Raw genomic sequence first — 22719 nt, forward strand, 5'->3', positions numbered from 1 at the left:
AACGTTTGGCGATGTGGTAATTATTCCATCGTAAAGGTAAGATCACTGCTTTGGCTCTTCATTTTAAGGGAGAGACTATAATCTCGTTTTATTTCACTCAAGTTTGAATGGACTTTAAGATACTAAACCTAAGAGAAAGAGAGCTATGAAGGATGAGTCATGAGAGCATCATAATTAGGCGAAACGATTGGACCGTGGATTGCCAACTTAGGAAGAATGAAAGAAACCAAGAAAGTGAAGAAAAGTGGTGCAAACGAAACTCAAAACGGAAACTTTGCGTGAGTTTCAGGGAGGATAGAAAGAGGGGTTAGTTAAAAGTTTTACTAGAGTTACTAAAAAGGTGCCACAGACGGTCCTTTCTTTTGTGGCTTTTGTAAACAAAACTACAGCAAATCACAGTGTTCGGAAGAAGGGATTGTTCTAGCACTGGGTTACAAGTTACGATCAACTTTGAAAAAAGGAACTCAGTAGTAAACAAAACTAAAACGAAAACAAAGCCTCCAAGCCAGAAAGAAGGTACAGATATAGAGAGAAGCGAAACTAAACGTAAAAATTAACACAAACTGACTTGAATGAAAGTAATAATGAGTTTCAATTACTAGACAGATTGAGATAAGGAGATAGAAAGAAGGGGGTTTCGGGGGATCTGTTTGTTGTATTACATTTCATATGTGTGTATCAAGCAGTTTGGTAGTGGTGGTAACTGTTATCAATATTATACGAAACGAGATTAAAGTTACTGGGCATATCTTTATCGGTCCAATCATGGGTGGGAAGGATTAAGTTTAGATGACTGTTGTAGTAGATTATATAGAAACTAACTGCTATTCTATATCAACTGTTGTTAGGTACATATAACTTTATTTTAGAGGGTTCTTTTGGTTCGAGAGGGGATGACACAGAATGAGCGAAATAGAAGTAATAGAAGTAGTTGAGAGAAATGAGTATAGTGACAGAGCTTAGAGATAGATAGAGTTAGATAGGAGACGGAGTAAGTAGAGAAAGAGATAGTAAGGGGGGTAAGATTATGATATTTTGGGCGAGAGAGAAAATAAATAAACAGATTGTATCATTGAAGATAATTACCTCTCGCACTGCCGAAGCGTCCATGATGCTATTATCCATAATGAAACCATGAATACTAGTAGAACCGTTCCCGGACATATTGTCATGAGTGTTTTCAGCACAAATCTGTCAGATTAAACACGTCGAATCGTGTCAGTTTGACCGGAAGTCGCGACCATCATCGCAGTAGTAGAACTTACCTCGTGTTGAAATTGATTCGATTCAGCGCACCTATACTACGTGACGAGGCGTCGGTAAAGAGTTTCGAATGTAACAGCATCACGCGGCATATCAGGTACAAACGGAGGAACATTGGCAAGGAGAGCGCCACGTCGTACGGGACCAGTTCCGCGCCCATGGCTTTGTTCTTATTCGCTAGCTTCGTCGTCCACAGAAAGTAGTACTGGCCGGGAATGGGATGGACCGCGCAGATCGCTAACTCTAATGCTATTTGGCTCATTCGCTGCCAGGTCATCGCTATCCGCCAGTCATCCGCACAGTTATCTATCATAAAAAGCTGGAAGCGGAAAAGGCAGAGAAACAAAAACGGAAAAATGCATCAGTAAGGAGTAAGAAACGATAATTTTGTATTGGTGCAAGAACAACTTTATTCCTATCATGTTCAAGCTGTGATTAAATCTTTCAGGCGCCATACACCAAAATTGAAATGAATTTGGGATTCAAGTGTCTGTCTGTGTGGATAAACCGGACGCGTGGATAAATCGCAAGCCATGAGTTGTCAGTGAGACTATTACACAACAAAAGTTGTAACCGACGGGATTCAAACCCAGCACCAACAGTGTAAGAACTGGCGCCTTAACTCACTTGGCCATCAGCCCGATGAAGAATGTAAAGGATAAATGCATACAAGAGGCTACATGTTTCAGGGTGTAATATTACATAAAATTTCATAAAATAATGCAACATTTATTTTGCACCCAGGCATTTTACACGCAGCTGGATTTTTTTGCTGTGTGGAAAATGATTTTTTTCTATACAAAATTATCATATTAACACAAAATATGACCAAAAATCGATATTTTGAAAATTTTGCTCAATTCTGAGGGCAGTTTCTGATTCAGTGGGAAAAGTTACATGGGATAACATGTATTTGAACATTTTTTGAATTGCGTCAGGTCCCTTACGCTTTTCCCTTCAATATTAGACATTTTCAACTGGAGATATATCTATACAGCAATTCCCCACGAAAACAGCAGGGAAAAAACAAAAGTGCTCGGATCATTCTCAAAATTTTTCTAGGAGTTCCCTGGCCGAAATAATTAGACGGTCACCGGGTCGCCGTGTTAGGTTAAGTACCAAAAGTTTCGTAATTGAAAAACGCAACTTTTGGTCACCAAAAATGTATAGTTCATCGCTGAAATTTTAAAGTTATCGCAGAGTTAGTGAAAAAGCTGATATTTTCCCATTTTTGCACGCGGTGCGTCGAAAAACATGGATTTTATTTTGAAAAAATCTTTTCTCAGAATCCTGAAAATGAACTCCTCTCATTTTTTAGTATGTTACGTAAAATTGTCCGAGGAATCCGATAAAAATATTTTCAGCCATAGGCTCTTTGGTCCAGACACCGTCAAAACGGCATTTTAAAATTTCATACGACCTTTTAATATGTTAGGCTGGATTTGTGAAACTATGCCAGTGGCAGTGCAAAACGTAAACAAATACTGGTGTGTGTGTGTGTCTGTGTGTGTGTGTGTGTTTGTGTTCGTGAAAAATATCAACAACCTTATGCATTGCATTGCGATGCGACGTTAAAGTAAAACAAAATAGAAAAATTTCATTATATTCCATGATTCATGATAAATGAAAACTATAGATATAAAACAATGCAAAAGGTTTGGAAATATATAAAATGGTAGTAGCTGAAACAGTGGTTTAAGTAATAAAATGAAGTTTTCATAGAGAATTTTGAAAATTAGCCATTTTTAACTAAGATGGCTGCATCTTGGCACTGAAGTGACAAAAACTAATTGTTAACAAAGCAAAACTTTTCAAAAAATTTACCTACAACATGATGGTGTTGGTTTTGGTGCCAATTTTTATTCGTGGGTTTTAGAGATAAATCCGTAAAAGTTTCAGTCAAAAAAAATCATTTTTCCAACTTTAACATGCTGCCACTGAAAAATGCTGACTTTTTGGATCAATATGAATACAGAACATTATTGGTAGGTATCCTAACTATTGAACGGCCCGAGCGGTTTAGGCTTTCAGGATTTTTGTGATATTTACTTGCAGAGTCAAAACAGATCAGTAAACTTCACTTATTTGTATATTACACTTTTTTAAAGATTACATTTTTGCGGTAACACTCTTAACTTTTTTACGCGCACGATCACATCACTTTGCATTGAGATCTTCGTCGAACCAGTTCTCTACGTTGAAGCCAGACTTGTCCTCCAGACCTCTGCGCCGAGCCATGCCAGACCCGAACTCCTAAGTCCCGGGTGGACTCTTCACGGCGGCTAAGTCCCGGCGGACTCTTCACAGCGGCTAAGTCCCGGCGGACTCTTCACAGCGGCTAAGTCCCGGCGGACTGCGGCCTCCACCGCTAAGTCCGGCTGGACTGGGGCCTCTGCTACTGGTGGCTGCTGGCGGGTCTGGCTGGTCTGGGGCGTCTTCTGGAACTGGAACTGGACTGGGCTTGAACTGGCTGGAACTGACTGGAACTAACTGGAACTAATTGCCCTCCTCAAGAATTTTGGGGTTTTTATAGTCAGTCCCCGAAAACTCTACTAAATTTTGTTCTACTAAAAGTGGTCCGTTTCGATGAGAAGCATCGATGAACCTCATGAATTAAAATATGCAGACCTCTGCAATTCTTCATGACTTCCGTATGGTGTAGTGAGTACACCTCAAAATCGGAAGTCATGGGTTCGAACCATTGTCGTGAAACTTTAAATTATGTTATTGGAATATCAACATTATGTTCCTAAAACATTCTCAAAAATGTATGTCAATAATGAGGAGGTCGAATTCTCCATTGAACAAACATGCCAATGAATTTGGTTAAGCCACACCCTCAATTTCCCCTGTGAATAACATCGCACATTCATAATTGAAAGCTTAACCATTTTTTTGATTGCCTAACAATTGGCGAAATTGAATAAAGGGTGAGGATGACTCATGATCCACACCTGTACATAAGCTTAATTATTTGTCGCGCAACGCGAGTCGACGGGTAAGATTATTTATGCTTGCGTAAGCGCGCATGGTCAGAACTGTGGTGAGGATCGATAAATGGACAAATTTAATGATTTAAATTTGAGGTCGCTGCATTCCCCCACACTTACCAGCTAGATGTTTGTATTCTTGAAAAGCATTAAGAACATCTATCGAAAGTTATTTGTAGGTTGAAATAGTATTGCCAAAGTTAATAATTAAAAAAAAACTTTGCAAAAAATCATAAAAAGATACTTTAATGGCTGGCTATAAGAAATTGATTTAAAAAAATATTGGTTTGGTTAATCTCCCCCACACTTATCAGCTAGATGATCGTCTGAAAGAAATGATCATCTATAGAAAGAATATTGTCGGGTGTAATGATCGTGCGGTTTACAATTTGTTCTTCTTGTGGTTTCTTGAAAATTGCTTTTTAATTATAATTGCTCTTTTGATTTTTCTACTGTAAAATTATTTTCATTACTCTTTTGATCTTTGGTCCTGTTAAATTACTTGAATTACTGTTTTGAACTTCTCTTGTAAAATTATTTTCGTTGAAACTGATTTACATAAACTTGCATTTGAAATTAAATTTCATTATCTCTTCTAAAAAAAATCATTGCATTTTTTCCACTGTAAGCAAAATTTGTTGTTGTTGTAGAACTTTGTTGATCGGCTGGTTGTTATCGTTGTCGTCTTCCATCAAAAATCGTCTCTATCGTGAGGCTATTCATTCCACAGTGACTTGGTCAATTGATCAGTTTTCGAGGCTAAGGTGTTGAATTTCGTCGATTAGTGCAATTGTCGTTTCCATCATGAATTATGCTTCATAACCCAGCTGTGAGTTGACTATGGTCAGTTTTGAGAGTGCATTGACTTCTTACTTGCCGAGTATTGCCGAATTGTTCGTAAATCCAGTATATTTGTCCAAAATTGACTTTTCCAGTTGATTTGCATCTTTGACATTCTCAAATTATTTACATCGGTTGGTGTAATTTTTTTTTTTTTCAAATGTTTAGAACATGTTGTTTGTCCAAAATTGTCTTTTCGTGTAATTTGCAACTTTGGCTTTTGTAAATTAATGACATCCTTTTCAATAGTTTCAGACGTGCAGTATGATCTCAACTTGCATTTTTGTTCCATAATTGATGTTTCGCATTTCTTTACTTCGCTTAATTCCACATTTCGATTTAGTAATTTGTTTTACGTGAATGTCTCGTTACTAAACTTGCGTTTTAATTCGACTTGATCCTCATTGATATGACCTTTTACAACAACATCAACACCGTTACCTGTCCAACCTCCCGCATGACTTTGCCACTCACCATCTTGCCATCACAAACTTCTGCATACGAACGCGTAGAACCTCTCAGCATACGAACGCGTCGATCATCCTTGTGTTTCGTCTCCCGTCTCTGCCATATTTTACTTCAGTTTTTAGTTTCGTTTCTCCCACAAAAATGTCTTACTTGTTTTCTTTGTATGAACAATATTTTATAATTTTCAGGTATCTATCATTTAATTTCTGTGTAAAATTGAAATTCAAATTTACTTACAATCTTATAAATCTTGTTGATATTTTTATATGAAATCAGTTCTATTATTTTCAATAATAAAAAAATCAGTTCTAATTGACTATTATTTTTATACTTGAATAAAAAAATTACTCTATAAAGTTTTTCATTGATCTATACATCCTATCATCTTGCCATTGCAATACTGCGCATGTTAGAATATCCTTTCTGTTATATCAACTTTTTATGAAACTTGTCTGTCACTTTGTGTTATCAAATTTGTCAAACCCATTTAATAAATTTGTTTATTTGAGCAATTCGCAATAAAATGCTGAATTTGCAAGATAATTAGTTGGTTCAATTATCATTTTAATGATATCGTTCTGATTTTTTTTTCTCTGAATTTTATCAGTTTAAAGGTGTTTTTCCCTTGAAGCATTATTTTATCCCTTGATTTTCCCTTGAAGCGTTATTTATCCATTCCCTTTAATTTTCATTTGACTATCCCCGTAAAGTGCAAATGTTTTGAAATGTTTTTAACATATTGAATCCCCCCATGGATTACAACTGTTTTGAAGCTATATTCGACATAAAAACTCTCCCCATAGAGTATAATTGTCTACTTTTTTTTTATCCCTTTGGCGTTGCTTTATCAGTTTATGTATCCCTAGACTTTTACCGTTCTTTTCGATCTTTTTAGATTCCCCACGATATACTCACAAGTTTTACCCTTCCTTGAGCTGTAGTTCATATTCGTCCTTGTTGAAATTGTTGTCTTCTTGATCGTCTTCCAATGGTTTCCTGTAAATCCTTCGTATTAGCGTATAAAAGTCTGAAAATATATTCTTAATCCATTGTTAAGTAAATTATAAAACACATGTTTACATTCAACAATCATTCTGGGCTGCAGTCCCTTGTCCAATTATTCTCACACACATTCTTACTTGCATACATGTTGTTTTGAAACATTTAATAATCACACCATCTTCATTTGCCTGTCGTTGAAATTTCGTTATTGTTCAGTCCGTTTGATTTGTTTTTATTTGTAGTTAAAAATTGCGTCATTGTTTTTCCAATACCCTGTTAACCCATTTTAGCTCAATTAAATATATTCCCAAAATTGCAACCCAACAGCTTCTTGATTGTTTTAACGTGTTTCATAACTGCTTCATTATTATGCTTATATTTGATCATTATCGCTTCACGTGTTTTTCAAAAAAAATGTATAAACTCAGTACTGGTATTTTTCTTAATATGTTCCCTATAAATTCAATCATTTGTAAAAATTATCTTTCATCCCCAATCCATAACATTCATCTTGTTTGTGCATTTTTTTGATAATAATCATTCATATTTTGTTTAACTCAACATTAATTCATCAATCATTTAATCATATTAAATCAATCATATGTTATTTTGCCATGTTTATTTTTCTATAAAAAAAATCGGTATTTGTAACATTTTTTTTCATTTAGTTCTCTTGATAACAATCGTTTTTTTCTAATTCATCAATCATATCAATTCCATATTTTTCTATAATTATTTTTTTGTTTAATATACATAAATAATCCCGTGTTTAAACTTATTATTTTCATTCATTGTAGTCTTCTGATATTAATCGTTTATGATACTATGTCATTCATTTCATTCATCGTAATTTTTATCTATATTCCATTTAATTGTACTGTAATTATCATTATAAAATATTTTATCTTGTATTGGAGCATTTAATTTTAAGGTATTTTCAATATATATTGTTGAAAAAATCATACTGGTATATTTTGACATAAAACTTTATCTAATATTAATCATTGTATTTTCTAAGTCTATTATTATGTACATCTTCAAATTTGTTGCCATTTTTAATAGTGGTCGTTTGATCGCTGTTAAATTTAACGATATCGTAAGGGCCTCGCCACTTATTTTGTAACTTTTGACCAATTCCTGTCTGTACCATTTGTACCAAAACTCTATCTCCCCACATTGGTACCCAATCATTTGTCTTTTTGTCATAAATTTCCTTTCTTTTTTCTTTTGACAATATTAAGTTGTTTCTAGCAGTTTCATGAGCATCCTTGAATATATCTTTCATTGAACAAATATAGTCGTCATAATTTAAATCTGAATCATTGATTTTATAAATTGTGCTTGGTATAGTAGCTTTTCTTCCATACAAAAGTTCATAGGGAGAATATCCAGTTGATGAATTTTCTGTAGTGTTGTATTCAAACATAAAATATGGTATTAATTCATCCCAACATTGTGGATCTTTGCCAATAAAATTTCGTAAATAAACTTTCAACTCTCTATTTGATCTCTCTACTAAATTAGCTTGAGGATGATATGCACTTGTAACGATCTTTTTAATGTGTAATATTTTGCATGTATGTTGCAATAATTTGCTTACAAAGTTTGAACCTCGATCGGTTACAACTTCTTTAGGAGCACCAAATTTACAAACAAAGTTTTCAACAAAAGTTCTAGCAACAGTAGTACTTTCTTGGTTTTCCATGGGAGCTACAATCAAAAATCTTGTTAAATCATCTTGTATCACAAGTCCACAATTGTTTCCATTATTAGAAATTGGTAACATAACCACATCCATATAAATTTTATCAAAGGGTTCATACGATGTTGTCGTAATTTTCATTGGCATTTTATTTGCTGGCCATATTTTATTCTTTTGACACGAATCACATTGCTTTACATAATTCAAAACATCTCTTCGCATATTTTCCCATGTAAATAAAGGACTCATTCTTTTAATCATTCGTTTACCCCCGACATGACCACCCAACGGTGCGTCGTGAAAATCTTTAAGCACTTGATCTCTATCTTCTGGTTTTACATAAATTCGTTCACTTTCTGTTGCAAATAGTATAAATGACTTTGAAAGTTTCATTGCAAAAAATCGTAATAAGTTTAGTTCCAACTCTGTTTTAAATATTCTATGAGAAATAATTTGTATCACTGATGCATGTTTAGCAAAATCAGGGTAATCATCAAAGCATTTTAATAAACCATCGAAAAATTCTTCATTCTTAACTGCTGAACGAAATGTTCCATTCAAAATTAAACCCCAAATTTTCTTTTGCGGGAATACAAATATATTTTCATTGGTGTAATCCTTAATACCATGTGGAAGGTCAATGTATTTACTCAATTCTTTGTGTACCGTAACACTGTTTAATATCATAAATGTAGCTTCGGCTTGTTCAAATGGTATAATATTTTTAGAAAATTTTAAAACGTTAAAATCGATATCTGTATCTTGGAAATCCTTGTAGGTAAATGTTTTGTCGTTGCTATCATCGTCATTATCTAAATTTATGTCAATTTGTTGAAGTCCATTCATATTATTATTCCAATTATTATTGTTTCTAGATGAATTCTGTCTGTTTGGAGTATTTGTTGAGTTTTGATTATCTGAAATATTTTGTCTATTTTGTTTTGCTTGTTGACGAGTTGTAATTGCTACTAATTTTGATGCTTGTTTATCATCTGCATGATCTTCATCATTATTTAAACGTGAGAGAAAATCTGCAACCACATTTTCCTTTCCTTGCTTGTAACGAATTTCACATCCAATGCCTTGGATTTTTAAACGAAGCTTTGTCAACGTTGGTGAAGTTTCCTTCAAATGCCATAGAGCTACCAATGGTCTATGATCTGTGTAAACGATAAAATCTTGGTTATAAATAAAATGTTTGAAGTGGTCTACTGCCCAAACAATAGCTAGTAGTTCCTTCTCAATGGTGAAATAATTTCTTTCAGCCCCGATAAGCGCACGACTTGCGTAAGCGATGGGGTGATCATTTGACTTCTCATTAGTAAGAACTGCTCCGATAGCATAATCGCTAGCATCAGTTGTCAAAACAAATTTGTCATTATAGTTCGGTCTTACTAAAACTGGTTCTGAAATTAAATAGTTTTTTAATTCTTCAAATGCATGTTCACATTCTTCTGTCCAAATAAATTTCACATTTTTCTTTAATAATGCATTAAGTGGCTTACGTTTATCTGCAATGTTTGGAATAAATTTTCCATAAAAATTAACAGTTCCCAAAAATGATCTCACATTTTTAATCGTCTGCGGCCTTTTCATGTTTTTGATCGTATCAATATTTTCACTAGTTGGTCGAATACCTTCTTCATTAATAATATGACCCAAATATCTGACTTCTTTGTGTAAAATTTTACATTTTGATGGTTCAACTTTTAAATTATGTTCATGTAATGCATTCAAAACTTTATATAAATTATTATTGTGTTCTTCTATAGTTCTTCCAAATATAATAATATCATCCAAGTATACAAACGCATTAACAGGTTGTATTTCATAAATAAGTGTGAATGTAAATTTTTGAAATGTTGATGGACTATTTTTCAGTCCCATTGGCATTCTTAAAAATTCATAATGTCCTAGAAATGTTGAAAAAGCGGTTTTCGCAGCATCCTTTGGGTTAATTGGGATTTGATAAAATCCTGATTTCAAGTCAATGGTTGAGAAATATCGAGCTTCTCCAATACTGTCCAAAATTTCGCTAATAAGCGGTATAGGGTACACAAATGGTTTAGTTATTGTATTTAGGTCTCGAAAATCCACTACAATTCTGTAGCGTTTGTTGCCTTCGGCGTCTAAGTCTTTCTTTGGGATGCATAATACCGGTGCATTCCACGGACTTTTACTTGGGCGTATTATCCCTAATTTTAACATTTCTTCCACTTGTTCTTCTACGTGTTTCTTGGTAGCTTCAGGAAATCTATATTGTCTTTTATTAATTGGAATTTCAGTTGTTGTCTCTATATCGTGCATGGTTAAATTGGTATAAGTCAACTCGTCACCCTCTAAATAAAATATTTCATTAAAATCATTCAAAATATTATTAATTTCTTGACTGATATCACCTTTCAAGTGGTCTGTTTTAACCAATTCATAAATTTTTCTCATTCTGTCGTTGCCTGTAAGTTTCTCATGCTTCATGTTTTCAATCACATCATAATCTCGATCGTTTTCTAAATTCATCTCTTTTGGGTAATCTTGGTTATCATCATCAATTTCAATTTGATCGTCATAATACTCTTCAATGCACGGTTGGATTCTGCCATTGCAGCCATTGTCATTATCATAATTATTTCCATTATTTTCATCATAATTTGTATTAAAATTGTCATAACTGTTTGCTCCAATACCTGTCATATTTACTTTGTTTATATTTTCAATGTCATTGTTTCTAAATAAATTGGTCATTGCATGATTATGATATTGCATATTTTTTGTATCAGGCGTTCGTAAAACTATGTAGTCGAAACTTTGACTAATATATAAGGTGTATTTCTTTAGAAAATGTGCTCCAAGAATTGCATCATCAGCGAAATGCTTCAAAATGTAGAACTTTTCCTCGTATTTTGAATTTCCTATCAATAAAATCATATTTACAGATCCTACTGTATCTTCTGCTATTCCATGAACCCCTCTAATGGAAATTCTATCGTTGAAATCAATGTTAGTTAAACGCATATTACTAACCACATCCCATCTTACAAAATTGTTACATGATGCGGAGTCAATTATAAATTTGTGAAATTTTGTTGGCCTTGCCAAGGTAGCAATATTTGCATAAAATATCGAATCATTATTGAAATTGATTTTTAATGTTTCATGTGGTGGAATGTATTCTTTAAATTGCATTTTAAAATTATTTGGAATTTGATTTTTATTGCGTCGACTATTTGTATAAGTTCGTTTTAAAGTGCTCTTTGCAGTATTCGTTTTATAACATTCATAAAATTTGTTAGCTTGATAATTATTTCTTTGATTAAAATTTGTATTTTTATTGTACCTGAAATTTCTGAATTTTCTGTCAAAATTAAGGTTTGAATTTTCAGTACTAGCAAGTAACCTTTGTTCGAGAGTTCTTAAAGACTCTCTGTCAATTCGTTCATTTTCTAAAAATTCTAGCAAATTTTCTAACTTCATATGACGGTTATTCGTGGCAATTTCTTTGATATCATTATTTATAATTCCAACTATAAAGTGGCTTTTTAAGCTATAAGCTGTAAATGAATTTTCGTTGTAACTTTGATCAATTTTTATGATTTCGTATTTTATGTCAAGAACTCTTCCTGCATATGATTTAAATGATTCATCCCGTCCTTGTTTCAGAGTTTCAATTTGTTCAATTATGCTACCAAAAGTAGTTTTGATACCAAACTCTCTAATTAAATTTGCCTTGGTTTCTTCCCAAGTGCTTGCATAAATTCGGTTTATACGTGCTGCTGCTTTAAATTTTAGTTTCATAAAAACAATATTTAAAAATTTACTCTGATCTTCGCCTTCAGGAATTTGATCAGCATAATAATCTATTAATATTAAAAATTGCTCCAGTGAGTCTAATGACCCATCAAATTCTGGAATAAGCTGGATTATATCCGTCATCTCCAAATTCGCCATCATTAACGGTGCACATCAACAAGAGCTTTTGCACCAAGATTTTTGTTACAGGTATTTTAGTATTTTCGAAACTACGGGAACTATCGATATAATGTTTTATTCATCCCCTAAAGTACTGTCTACTAAGTGATTTACAACAAAATTTGCCTGTTTTTACAATCAGATTTGTGCAGGATTGGGTCCGTAAGTTTGTCAATTTTGGCATAAGAAGACAACAACTTCCTTGGTTGCTGTGCACCCTTTTAAGCGTGTTTTTAACTATTTACATCAAATTTCGGTATAACTTTTGTTTACTCACCCTAAACTGCCAGATTTCCATGGTCGTCTTCTTGGGTGTCCGATGTGGCTGATTTTCGTCTCCAGTTGGTCCAGATGATCTCGTCATTGTTGAATCCCTAATGCTGTCCATCGTTGGCCGGTTTCGAAATTTTCGATGCTTCTGCCATTGGTCGAGCCCGTTTTGGTTCCATATCGTACTGCTGCACATTTGCTTCCATCTTAGAACTCCTCACATAACATTTTCTTCAATTTACACTATTTTAACTGTTTGTTATTTCGCGAAATCATTTTGTTCATTAACTTTCACACATAGTCACATTTTCAACTCTCGGTTTTGTCCAATCATAATGGCGTGTCCAAACACACACAGCGTTGCTTTCCGCTAGTCACCACCTGAACGGCTCGAGCGGTTTAGGCTTTCAGGATTTTTGTGATATTTACTTGCAGAGTCAAAACAGATCAGTAAACTTCACTTATTTGTATATTACACTTTTTTAAAGATTACATTTTTGCGGTAACACTCTTAACTTTTTTACGCGCACGATCACATCACTTTGCATTGAGATCTTCGTCGAACCAGTTCTCTACGTTGAAGCCAGACTTGTCCTCCAGACCTCTGCGCCGAGCCATGCCAGACCCGAACTCCTAAGTCCCGGGTGGACTCTTCACGGCGGCTAAGTCCCGGCGGACTCTTCACAGCGGCTAAGTCCCGGCGGACTCTTCACAGCGGCTAAGTCCCGGCGGACTGCGGCCTCCACCGCTAAGTCCGGCTGGACTGGGGCCTCTGCTACTGGTGGCTGCTGGCGGGTCTGGCTGGTCTGGGGCGTCTTCTGGAACTGGAACTGGACTGGGCTTGAACTGGCTGGAACTGACTGGAACTAACTGGAACTAATTGCCCTCCTCAAGAATTTTGGGGTTTTTATAGTCAGTCCCCGAAAACTCTACTAAATTTTGTTCTACTAAAAGTGGTCCGTTTCGATGAGAAGCATCGATGAACCTCATGAATTAAAATATGCAGACCTCTGCAATTCTTCATGACTTCCGTATGGTGTAGTGAGTACACCTCAAAATCGGAAGTCATGGGTTCGAACCATTGTCGTGAAACTTTAAATTATGTTATTGGAATATCAACATTATGTTCCTAAAACATTCTCAAAAATGTATGTCAATAATGAGGAGGTCGAATTCTCCATTGAACAAACATGCCAATGAATTTGGTTAAGCCACACCCTCAATTTCCCCTGTGAATAACATCGCACATTCATAATTGAAAGCTTAACCATTTTTTTGATTGCCTAACAATTGGCGAAATTGAATAAAGGGTGAGGATGACTCATGATCCACACCTGTACATAAGCTTAATTATTTGTCGCGCAACGCGAGTCGACGGGTAAGATTATTTATGCTTGCGTAAGCGCGCATGGTCAGAACTGTGGTGAGGATCGATAAATGGACAAATTTAATGATTTAAATTTGAGGTCGCTGCACTATGTTTTGAAGTGAAAAACAGGACAATTTGAATGAATGAATTTTTCAAGGGCTTAGAACAAAATATAACATTTTTTTAAATAAAAACAGACCATTTATCAGTAAATCGCAAATCGCCATTTCTCGGGATTTTTGTTGTTGTATGAAAACAAAGTTCCTGAGACAAAAACATATTGAAATCCGGGTGAGCCTGAAGGTTTCCATCACATCGCCTTTTTTTGGGACACACTAATCCTGGCGCATCAAATTTGACTTGCGCTTTTTTGAGATATTTAAGTTTAAACATTGATTTTTTTACCTTAAAATGGCTGAAACTTTCGACTCTTATGTCCAAATTGACTTTTCATAAAATATAAATGTTTGTTTTTTCAGAGCTCTAAAAGTGCCCCAAACATCATCACCTTTTTCTAAAACTTAACGATAAAAAAAACTGATTTTTGAAAGCTCAAAAACTTTTTAGATGAAAAAAAAATCAAAAACATATTCTTGTAAAATTTGATTTTCATAATCACCCTAGTCGTTAACCACCCTAATTTTCAATCAAACCAAAAGTTGCACCTTTTTATTTGCAACAACTCATCAAAGTTTTAAATCTTCATCATTTCTCGGAAAATCCATTTTCCATATAATTTTGAGATCTGGACCAATGGGCATTGGTGTTATATCCGTGAACAGCGAGGTTTGTTGGGTCCCGAAAGTCTTCTTTAAAGGAAAGTGGGGTGAAACAGACATTGCAATTCGAGCTCCAAAAACATTGTAAATCTTGAAACTGCACGCATTTTATTAAAACTTGATGAAATCCTTTTATCGTTTTTACATTTTCCGACAAACAAAAAAAAAGTAAAGGTATTATTTATTTTTCGTGCAGGTTTGTTGCTCTCAGTAATACATAAATCAGATAAATTATCTCCATCGATTTTATTCATCGGGCTGACATTGACACATTCGGCAGATTTCATTTTGAATGTGCCAACATAGTGTATGAAACTGTGCGACATGTTTTTGTCACTACAAACAGACAATAATGTTTATTGCCTTTCATTTGTACTTCTATCTAGAACGATAATATTTTATCCGTTATCGTAACTAGTGTCACATTCAGCTTGGGGAAATGTGTCCATCAATATCAGAAAGGTACATACAATAGTTTTAGTTTTACAATTTTTAACGCTTAATGCAAACTGATATCCTTTATTATTGTTTCCTATCCTATCATAAATTTCTTTGCAATCGAAGCAGTAGAATTAATTAAACTTTTTTGAACCGATATCATCATCAATTGAGGTACACTGGAGTTCCAACCATGGCACCAAATCACCCCATCCTAGGCCAACAAAAAGCTAGCCATACAATCTAATTGCAGGCAATATTTTACACCCTGGAAACTCTACCATCTCCTTCACTGTCGAAACTTAATTAAGCTGCCAGTGGCAATATTTCAACGTTCTTTATTGAACTCTCTGCCTTGGCTAGAACCTCCTCGATGCAGATTCCGGAGCCAGACTTGGACCACTTCCCCGGGCTCGGAGAACTGTCCCAAGTAATTTGCGCTTGTTTTTTTTCCTTCCGGTGCGTGTGTTAGTTTTGGGGAAGCCAAATTAATGTTTGGCAATGTGCCAACATCTCGTTGGAGCCGCTGTCGTGGCGTAAATTTTGAAATTTTCATTAAGTTGGTTTTATTGAGTTGTTTAGCTAGCGGGTCGGGCTGGCACAGAGTTTTTAGCACGTTGTTATCGTTTTTTGCGAAACATGATTTGATCTGCTGTTATTTTGAACTAACGTTGTTGTGATAATTGGGAAGATAATTACCTGAACTTCCAAGGCGTGGTAGGCTACAATGAGCCCGAGTAAAATCACAGTCGATACGGATATTAACGTTTTTAAAGCAGTTGAATAAAAAGATGCCTGTGGGAAAAAGATAAAAAAGACATTTATTAGTTATCGAAGTTAATATAAAATGCCTAATCTGAACCAACACATTTTTAAAACTTATTATTTACTTTTAATATGTGAGAAATGGGTAATTCTCTACCAACTCACACGAAATTTAGAAAAGTTACCTCAACCCCTCTTCGATTTGCGTGAAACTTTGTCCTAAGGGGTAACTTTTGTCCCTGATCATGAATCCGAGATCCGTTTTTTGATACCTCGTGACGGAGGGGCGTAACGTCCTCTTCAATTTTTGAACATGTGAAAAAAGAGATGTTTTTCAAAAATTTGCAGCCTGAAACGGTGATGGGATAGAAATGTGGTGTCAAATGGACTTTTATGTAAAATTAGACGCCTGAATTGATAACGTACTCAAAATTCCTAAAAAAACACATTTTTCATAAAAAAAAACACTAATATTTTTTTAAAAATTCAGCCATTCTCCGTTATTTGATTGTAAAAAAATTGATCATGTCTAAATTAAAAAATGACCCTTCTGAGTCAATGTAGATTCGAAAAGTAAAATAAATTTCCCATACAATGACATGTTCCAAATTTTTTTGCAGCCGAGTAACGGAAAATGGCAGAGTTTTTAAAACTTTTTTAGTGTTTTTCGATGAAAAATACTTTTTTTTTGGATGTTTAAAAATTGAAGGGGTCGTACCGCCCCTCCGTCACGAGGTATAAAAAAAGGGACAAAATTTACCCTTAGGACAAAGTTTCACGCAAATCGAAGAGGGGTTGGGGCAACTGCTGTGTGAGTTGGTGGAGAATTACCGAAATAAAATGTAATTCATGATCCTAAGATTTTAAATTATAACTTAGATTTTTGAACTGATATCAACAAGTTTCAAAAAGATGATTTTTACAGCACGAGTCGTACATTTATCTAACGAAGTTTACCGAGCTGGATGTTTATCGACGAGTTGCCATTTTTTCGTAATTTCGAAAAACACCCTTTGAAAGGGATTTTTAACTCAAACGTCCATGTGTTAAGTAAATTTACGGTTTGAATCAGAATGATTTTTAAAAGTTCGAAATTGTAATAAATCAGTTTTCGAGTGAAATTCTAATGAAAAAAACGGAATCGACGTAACACCTTATAATGTGGTATTGAAAAGACCTTTCCAACGAGTTCAAAAGATTGAAGATCTGACAACCCTATCAAAAGTTATAAGCACTTAAGTGTTATTTATGAACTTTTTAGAGGCCGGATCTCATATATTTCGATCAAAACATTGTCCGGAACTGTCATGCGACTTGTCGTTGGATAGGTAATTAAAAGACCTTTCCAACGAGTTCAAAAGATTGGAGATTTGACGACCCTATCAAAAGTTATAAGCACTTAAGCGTTATTTATGAACTTTTTTTTGTATCTATTTTGGATAGCATTACCCTCTAAATGTGAGGAAGGCACCAACCACTTAAGGGTGGATTAAGTAACTTTTTTTCAATTTGATTGACTTTACATATTTTTGCCCTATCATTTTAAATGCGCAATACTAAGTTCAAAAAAAAAATAAGTAAAATTAAGGAATTTTGTGAGGTGAAGAAAAATGAACCTCAAACAAATTGTTCAGTTCGAATATTCATGATAATTAATTCTTATCAATGGTCAATTAAAATTTGTTTAGCAAAAATAATGAAGAAATCATAAAAAAGGATGCAATCTTTGGATAAATTATTCTAAATGCTTTCATAAATGCCAGTGAAAATTAATGTACAAATTGCACTTGAAAAGCAATTCTTTCAATACCTCCTTCACAAAGCACCAATATCAAATAACAACACTGAATTACCCCCACTCATCCACTTCAAAGCTCACAAAGAGTATAAATAAAACTTAATTAATTTGCATTTCACCAAGTTCTACTTCCGCCGACACACGCAAAGACACACACACACACCAACCTGTCGATGCAACCCAACTGTTGTTGGTAAATGAGATTTCAAAATACGCGGAATTTTCAATATTTGCGAACCATTTCCCTGCCGTCAACAAAAGAGCCGTTGCGAAAGAACATTCCCCTCCACTCTTGTTGGTTGCCAAAGCTCCCTTTTGCTGTCATGGGGCGAGAAAGCTTTAATTAACAGGGTGCCAACACCACCAACCACCACCGCCACCCTTCGCTGCCAGTGAGGTGGTGGGGGATTTCCGGCAAAACAGGCTCAGCACTGCTGCACTGATGCTGGCTGGCTGGGTTTTGGCGGTTTTTGGCAAACCCGGATGCAGCAACTTTTTGGCGCGTAAACTTCGAGTTCGTGGCGTACATTTGTTGAAGGCTTTCAATTTGAGAGGGGAAAAAAGTTTTTCGAACACATTATGACGACGACCTTGTGCAGAGCACATTGATCATTGAAATGCATTGTTGCTGGTTTAATTTATTGGGCTGTCCAAAGTCGGACAGTGCGAAAGACTTGGATGGCAACGGCCATTAATAATGGCATAATTGCAATTTTGAAGCTGCCCGACTTCCGATGGAATGGCAATTATTTAAATTTTTGTGTAGCATGGAATGGGTGAAATGTGAAATTTTACGAATGAAAATTAATACATCTCCGGAAGCAATTCCAAGTTTTGGCAAAAAATTGGGTCACTTCAATTGGTGAAGTCATTGAGAAAGTCTGTTAGAGGTGCCTGTTTCGATTTTTTGTTTTAGACGAGCGACATTTTTTTTAAATAAACTGATTCGATGCACGGAATATACTTTCCAATTCTAAATTCAATTTCCTGATGATAAGTACATATATTAATTGTAATAAATAAATAAAAACAGCCCTTAAAAAATAAAAACTATGAATTTCCTATGCAAAACTGGGTGCACCATTCTTTTTGCCTTCCTCACCTCACTGAGGCAAGGCTATACAATCACTCAAAAATTGAACTTTTTAAATAAGCCTCCCAGATATACCTTTACGTATACATATCGACTCAGAATCAAATTCTGAGCAAATGTCTGTGCGTGTGGATGGACGTAGAATTTTTTTTCTCACTCACTTTTCTCGGAACTGGCTCGACCGATTTTGTCCGGATCTATGTTTTTGGATTTGCCTTCAGGTTCTTTAAGTCTTTTTTAAATTTCATCCGGCTTGGTGCAGTACTTTAAAAGATATGTTCGAAAAACTGTTTTGGTTGATACTAAAAAGGGTCATTATTTACATAATTTGAAAGCTCCGGCGGATAGCTGTCGGAACTTTACGCTCAGTGCACGCACACAAACACTGCAGTGCTTTCAAATGGTTCATTAAATTTATCATACCTAGATGGCAGCACTCAGATGTATAGTGTCTTTACTAAGTAAGCGTTAGCCAAAGCTTTCGTAGTGTGTGGTTGCAAGGCTTTTAGGAGGAAGGCAGCAACCACCTTCCGGTGGATTAAGTAACGTTTTTAATTTATATTTGGGTAATTCTCTACCAACTCACACGAAATCGGGAAAAGTTGCCCCGACCCCTCTTCGATTTGCGTGAAACTTTGTCCTAAGGGGTAACTTTTGTCCCTGATCACGAATCCGAGGTCCGTTTTTTTGATACCTCGTGACGGAGGATCGGTACGACCCCTTCCATTTTTGAACATGCGAAAAAAGAGGTGTTTTTCAATAATTTGCAGCCTGAAACGGTGATGAGATAGAAATTTGGTGTCAAAGGGAATTTTATGTAAAATTAGACGCCCGATTTGATGGCGTACTCAGAATTCCAAATAAACGTATTTTTCATCGAAAAAAACACTAAAAAAGTTTTAAAAATACTTTTCCGTAACTCGACTGTAAAAAAAATTGGAACATGTCATTTTATGGGAAATTTAATGTACTTTTCGAATCTACATTGACCCAGAAGGGTCATTTTTTCATTTAGAATAAATTTTTTCATTTTAAAATTTCGTGTTTTTTTCTAATTTTGCAGGGTTATTTTTTAGAGTGTAACAATGTTCTACAAAATTGTAGAACAGACAATTACAAAAATGTTGATATGTAGACATAAGGGGTTTGCTTATAAACATCACGAGTTATCGCGATTTTACGAAAAAAAGTTTTGAAAAAGTTACTTTTTGCGTTTCTCTTTGTTTTTTCGTCCGTGTCTGTCACGGGTGACCATGAACGGGCATGATCGATGACGACCAACTTTTTCAAAACTTTTTTCGTAAAATCGCGATAACTCGTGATGTTTATAAGCAAACCCCTTATGTCTTTATATCAAAATTTTTGTAATTGTCTGCTCTACAATTTTGTAGAACATTATTACACTCTAAAAAATAACCCTGCAAAGTTAGAAAAAAACACGAAATTTTAAAATGAAAAATTTTGTTCTAAATGAAAAAATGACCCTTCTGGGTCAATGTAGATTCAAAAAGTACATTAAATTTCCCATAAAATGACATGTTCCAAAATTTTTTACAGTCGAGTAACGGAAAATGGGAGAATTTTTAAAACTTTTTTAGTGTTTTTTTCGATGAAAAATACGTTTTTTCGGAATTCTGAGTACGCCATCAAATCGGGCGTCTAATTTTACATAAAAGTCCCTTTGACACCAAATTTCTATCTCATCACCGTTTCAGGCTGCAAATTATTGAAAAACACCTCTTTTTTCGCATGTTCAAAAATGGAAGGGGTCGTACCGCCCCTCCGTTACGAGATATAAAAAAATGGACCTCGGATTCGTGATCAGAGACAAAAGTTACCCCTTAGAACAAAGTTTCACGCTAATCGAAGAGGGGTTGGCGCAACTGCTGTGTGAGTTGGCGGAGAATTACCCATTTATTAAGATTTTCTTTTTCATGTACATTCATTCAGTTAAAATATTATTGAGTGTCCAATCACAAACGATGACTTTCCACCTCAATTATAAATAGCAATACTACAATACTACTAGCAATTTTCATTTATTCATGAAATATTGTAGCTTTCGCTATTCAGTGATTTCAAATGTAGGAGATCCTACATGTACAAAAGGGAAAAGGTATACCTTAAAACTAACTTATACACTATATAAAGAGCGGATCAATCCAGCTGAAGACTGATTTTTGTCGAAATGCATCAATTAGTTTTTGTCAAAAGCAAGTCCAAGATATTTAACTTGATCCTCCCACTTTAAATTTACCACTGGGTGCACCATTAGGGTGTAATATCAAAATCGATTTTTCAGCACAGCATTATTTTAGTTCCTTTTGGTGTCCTAAACAACTCCCCAAAGTTTGAGAAGGATTGGTTTAGTCCTCACTTGGCGCAAAGCGATTAAATTTTCCATACAAATTTGTATGGGAAAAATCATTTTTATGAATTTTGATATTTAAAAAATCTAAGTTTCACGCTATACTAAAACCGGATTCATATTCGGTTGCTCTGGAATGTGCTCTACAACTTTCCCGAAGAGAGTATGGTGCTAACTTGCTCCTGAAAGAAGATACAGCGTCCTCAAAACTCGTCTAAAACGTGATTTTCGATCAAAAAACACGTTTTAGACGAGTTTTGAACACACTGTATCTTTTTATAGGAGCAAGTTAGCACCATACTCTCTTCGGGAAAGTTGTAGAGCACATTCCAGAGCATCTGAATACTGCACCATGTGCTAGCGCATTTAATGGCAAACCCCTGAAAGTAGGCCCAAGCGTAGGCCTCGTGCTTATTTTTTGTATAGGAAATTCTGAGTTTTTATTTTTGAAGAAACGGTCCTCGGCAATGGTTTGATTTAGTTTGAGATATTAATTGATTCTTATGTAAAATTTTCCGGGGAACGCAATGATGATCAAATAAAATAAATAAAAATATAAGGAATGGGTTAAAATCCCATTTTAAACCATAAACTGCAAACAAATAATATTGGAAGGCACTTGAGGGTTGATATTTTACTTTAATGAGCTGAACCAACCTTCGGCTGTAAGCTAATTAATAAAAATAAATAATAATAATTTTACTTTAATGAATTCATTGGACATTTTTTTGTGCAACCAACCAAAAGGGACCGCGTGGCCGCTTCCATGTTGTTTCCATGTATATTTAGATTTTTTTTCACATTCTATACATGAAAATAACTCGCATAGGCTTTTGGATGAAGTTAGCTCTGCCGAGCTTCGTTGACCCATTTCTACGCTGGCTAGCCGAGCGCGAGGTACCTCCGATTGAATCGACAAGCGCCGCCCTGAAGAACGTTTGCATCAATCGGATTTTAACGTTATTTAGAACTTCCGAACCCTTGTCAAAAGGACAAAGACCCAGCGCGTATGTAGAAGGTAACCGTAATCCTAATTCCAGTCATAGCTCACCAAGCTGTGACGGCAAAGTATTAAGCTTTTTTGCTCACCAAACCAAAGGACGGGGGATTGAACCCCACCTCGAGCGACTTTGGTTTTTCGTTTATATTCAATATGTTAATTCTCTAGCAACTCACACGAAATCGGGAAAAGTTGGCCCGACCCCTCTTCGATATGCGTGGAATTTGTTCTAAGGGGTAACTTTTGCCCCTGATCACGAATCCGAGGTCCGTTTTTTGATATCTCGTGACGGAGGGGCGGTACGGCCCCTTCTATTTTTTAACATGCGAAAAAAGAGGTGTTTTTCAATAATTTGCAGCCTGAAACTGTGATGAGATAGAAATTTGGTGTCAAAGGGACTTTTCTGTACAATTAGACGCCCAATTTGATGGCGTACTCAGAATTCCGAAAAACGTATTTTTCATCAAAAAAAAAAAAAAACACTAATTTTGTTTTAAAAAATCTCCCATTTTCCGTTACTTGACTGTAAAACATTTTGGAACATGTCATTTTAAGGGAAATTTAATGTAGTTTTCGAATCTACAAACTTTTTTTTTCGTAAAATCGCG

General features: G+C 35.1%; 1 protein-coding gene across 10 annotated transcripts in view; it reads right to left on the bottom strand.

The window, feature by feature from the left end:
• Positions 1–22719, bottom strand: part of LOC120416662 (small conductance calcium-activated potassium channel protein) — a 441654-nt gene that overhangs the window by 68009 nt on the left and 350926 nt on the right. For all 10 annotated transcript variants that reach the window (XR_008212046.1, XR_008212047.1, XM_052707820.1 and 7 more), the window contains 3 exons: positions 15787–15882; positions 1266–1582; positions 1087–1191 (listed from right to left, as the gene is read on the bottom strand). Coding sequence is in view for 8 of the 10 variants with exons in the window: in XM_052707820.1 (XP_052563780.1) it covers positions 1087–1191; positions 1266–1582; positions 15787–15882 (518 nt within the window). In the remaining 2 variants the exon portion in view is untranslated. The remainder of the gene's footprint in view (positions 1–1086; positions 1192–1265; positions 1583–15786; positions 15883–22719) is intronic.

This window comes from Culex pipiens, chromosome 2 (genome assembly GCF_016801865.2).
Source record: "Culex pipiens pallens isolate TS chromosome 2, TS_CPP_V2, whole genome shotgun sequence".
Lineage (NCBI taxonomy): Eukaryota > Metazoa > Arthropoda > Insecta > Diptera > Culicidae > Culex > Culex pipiens.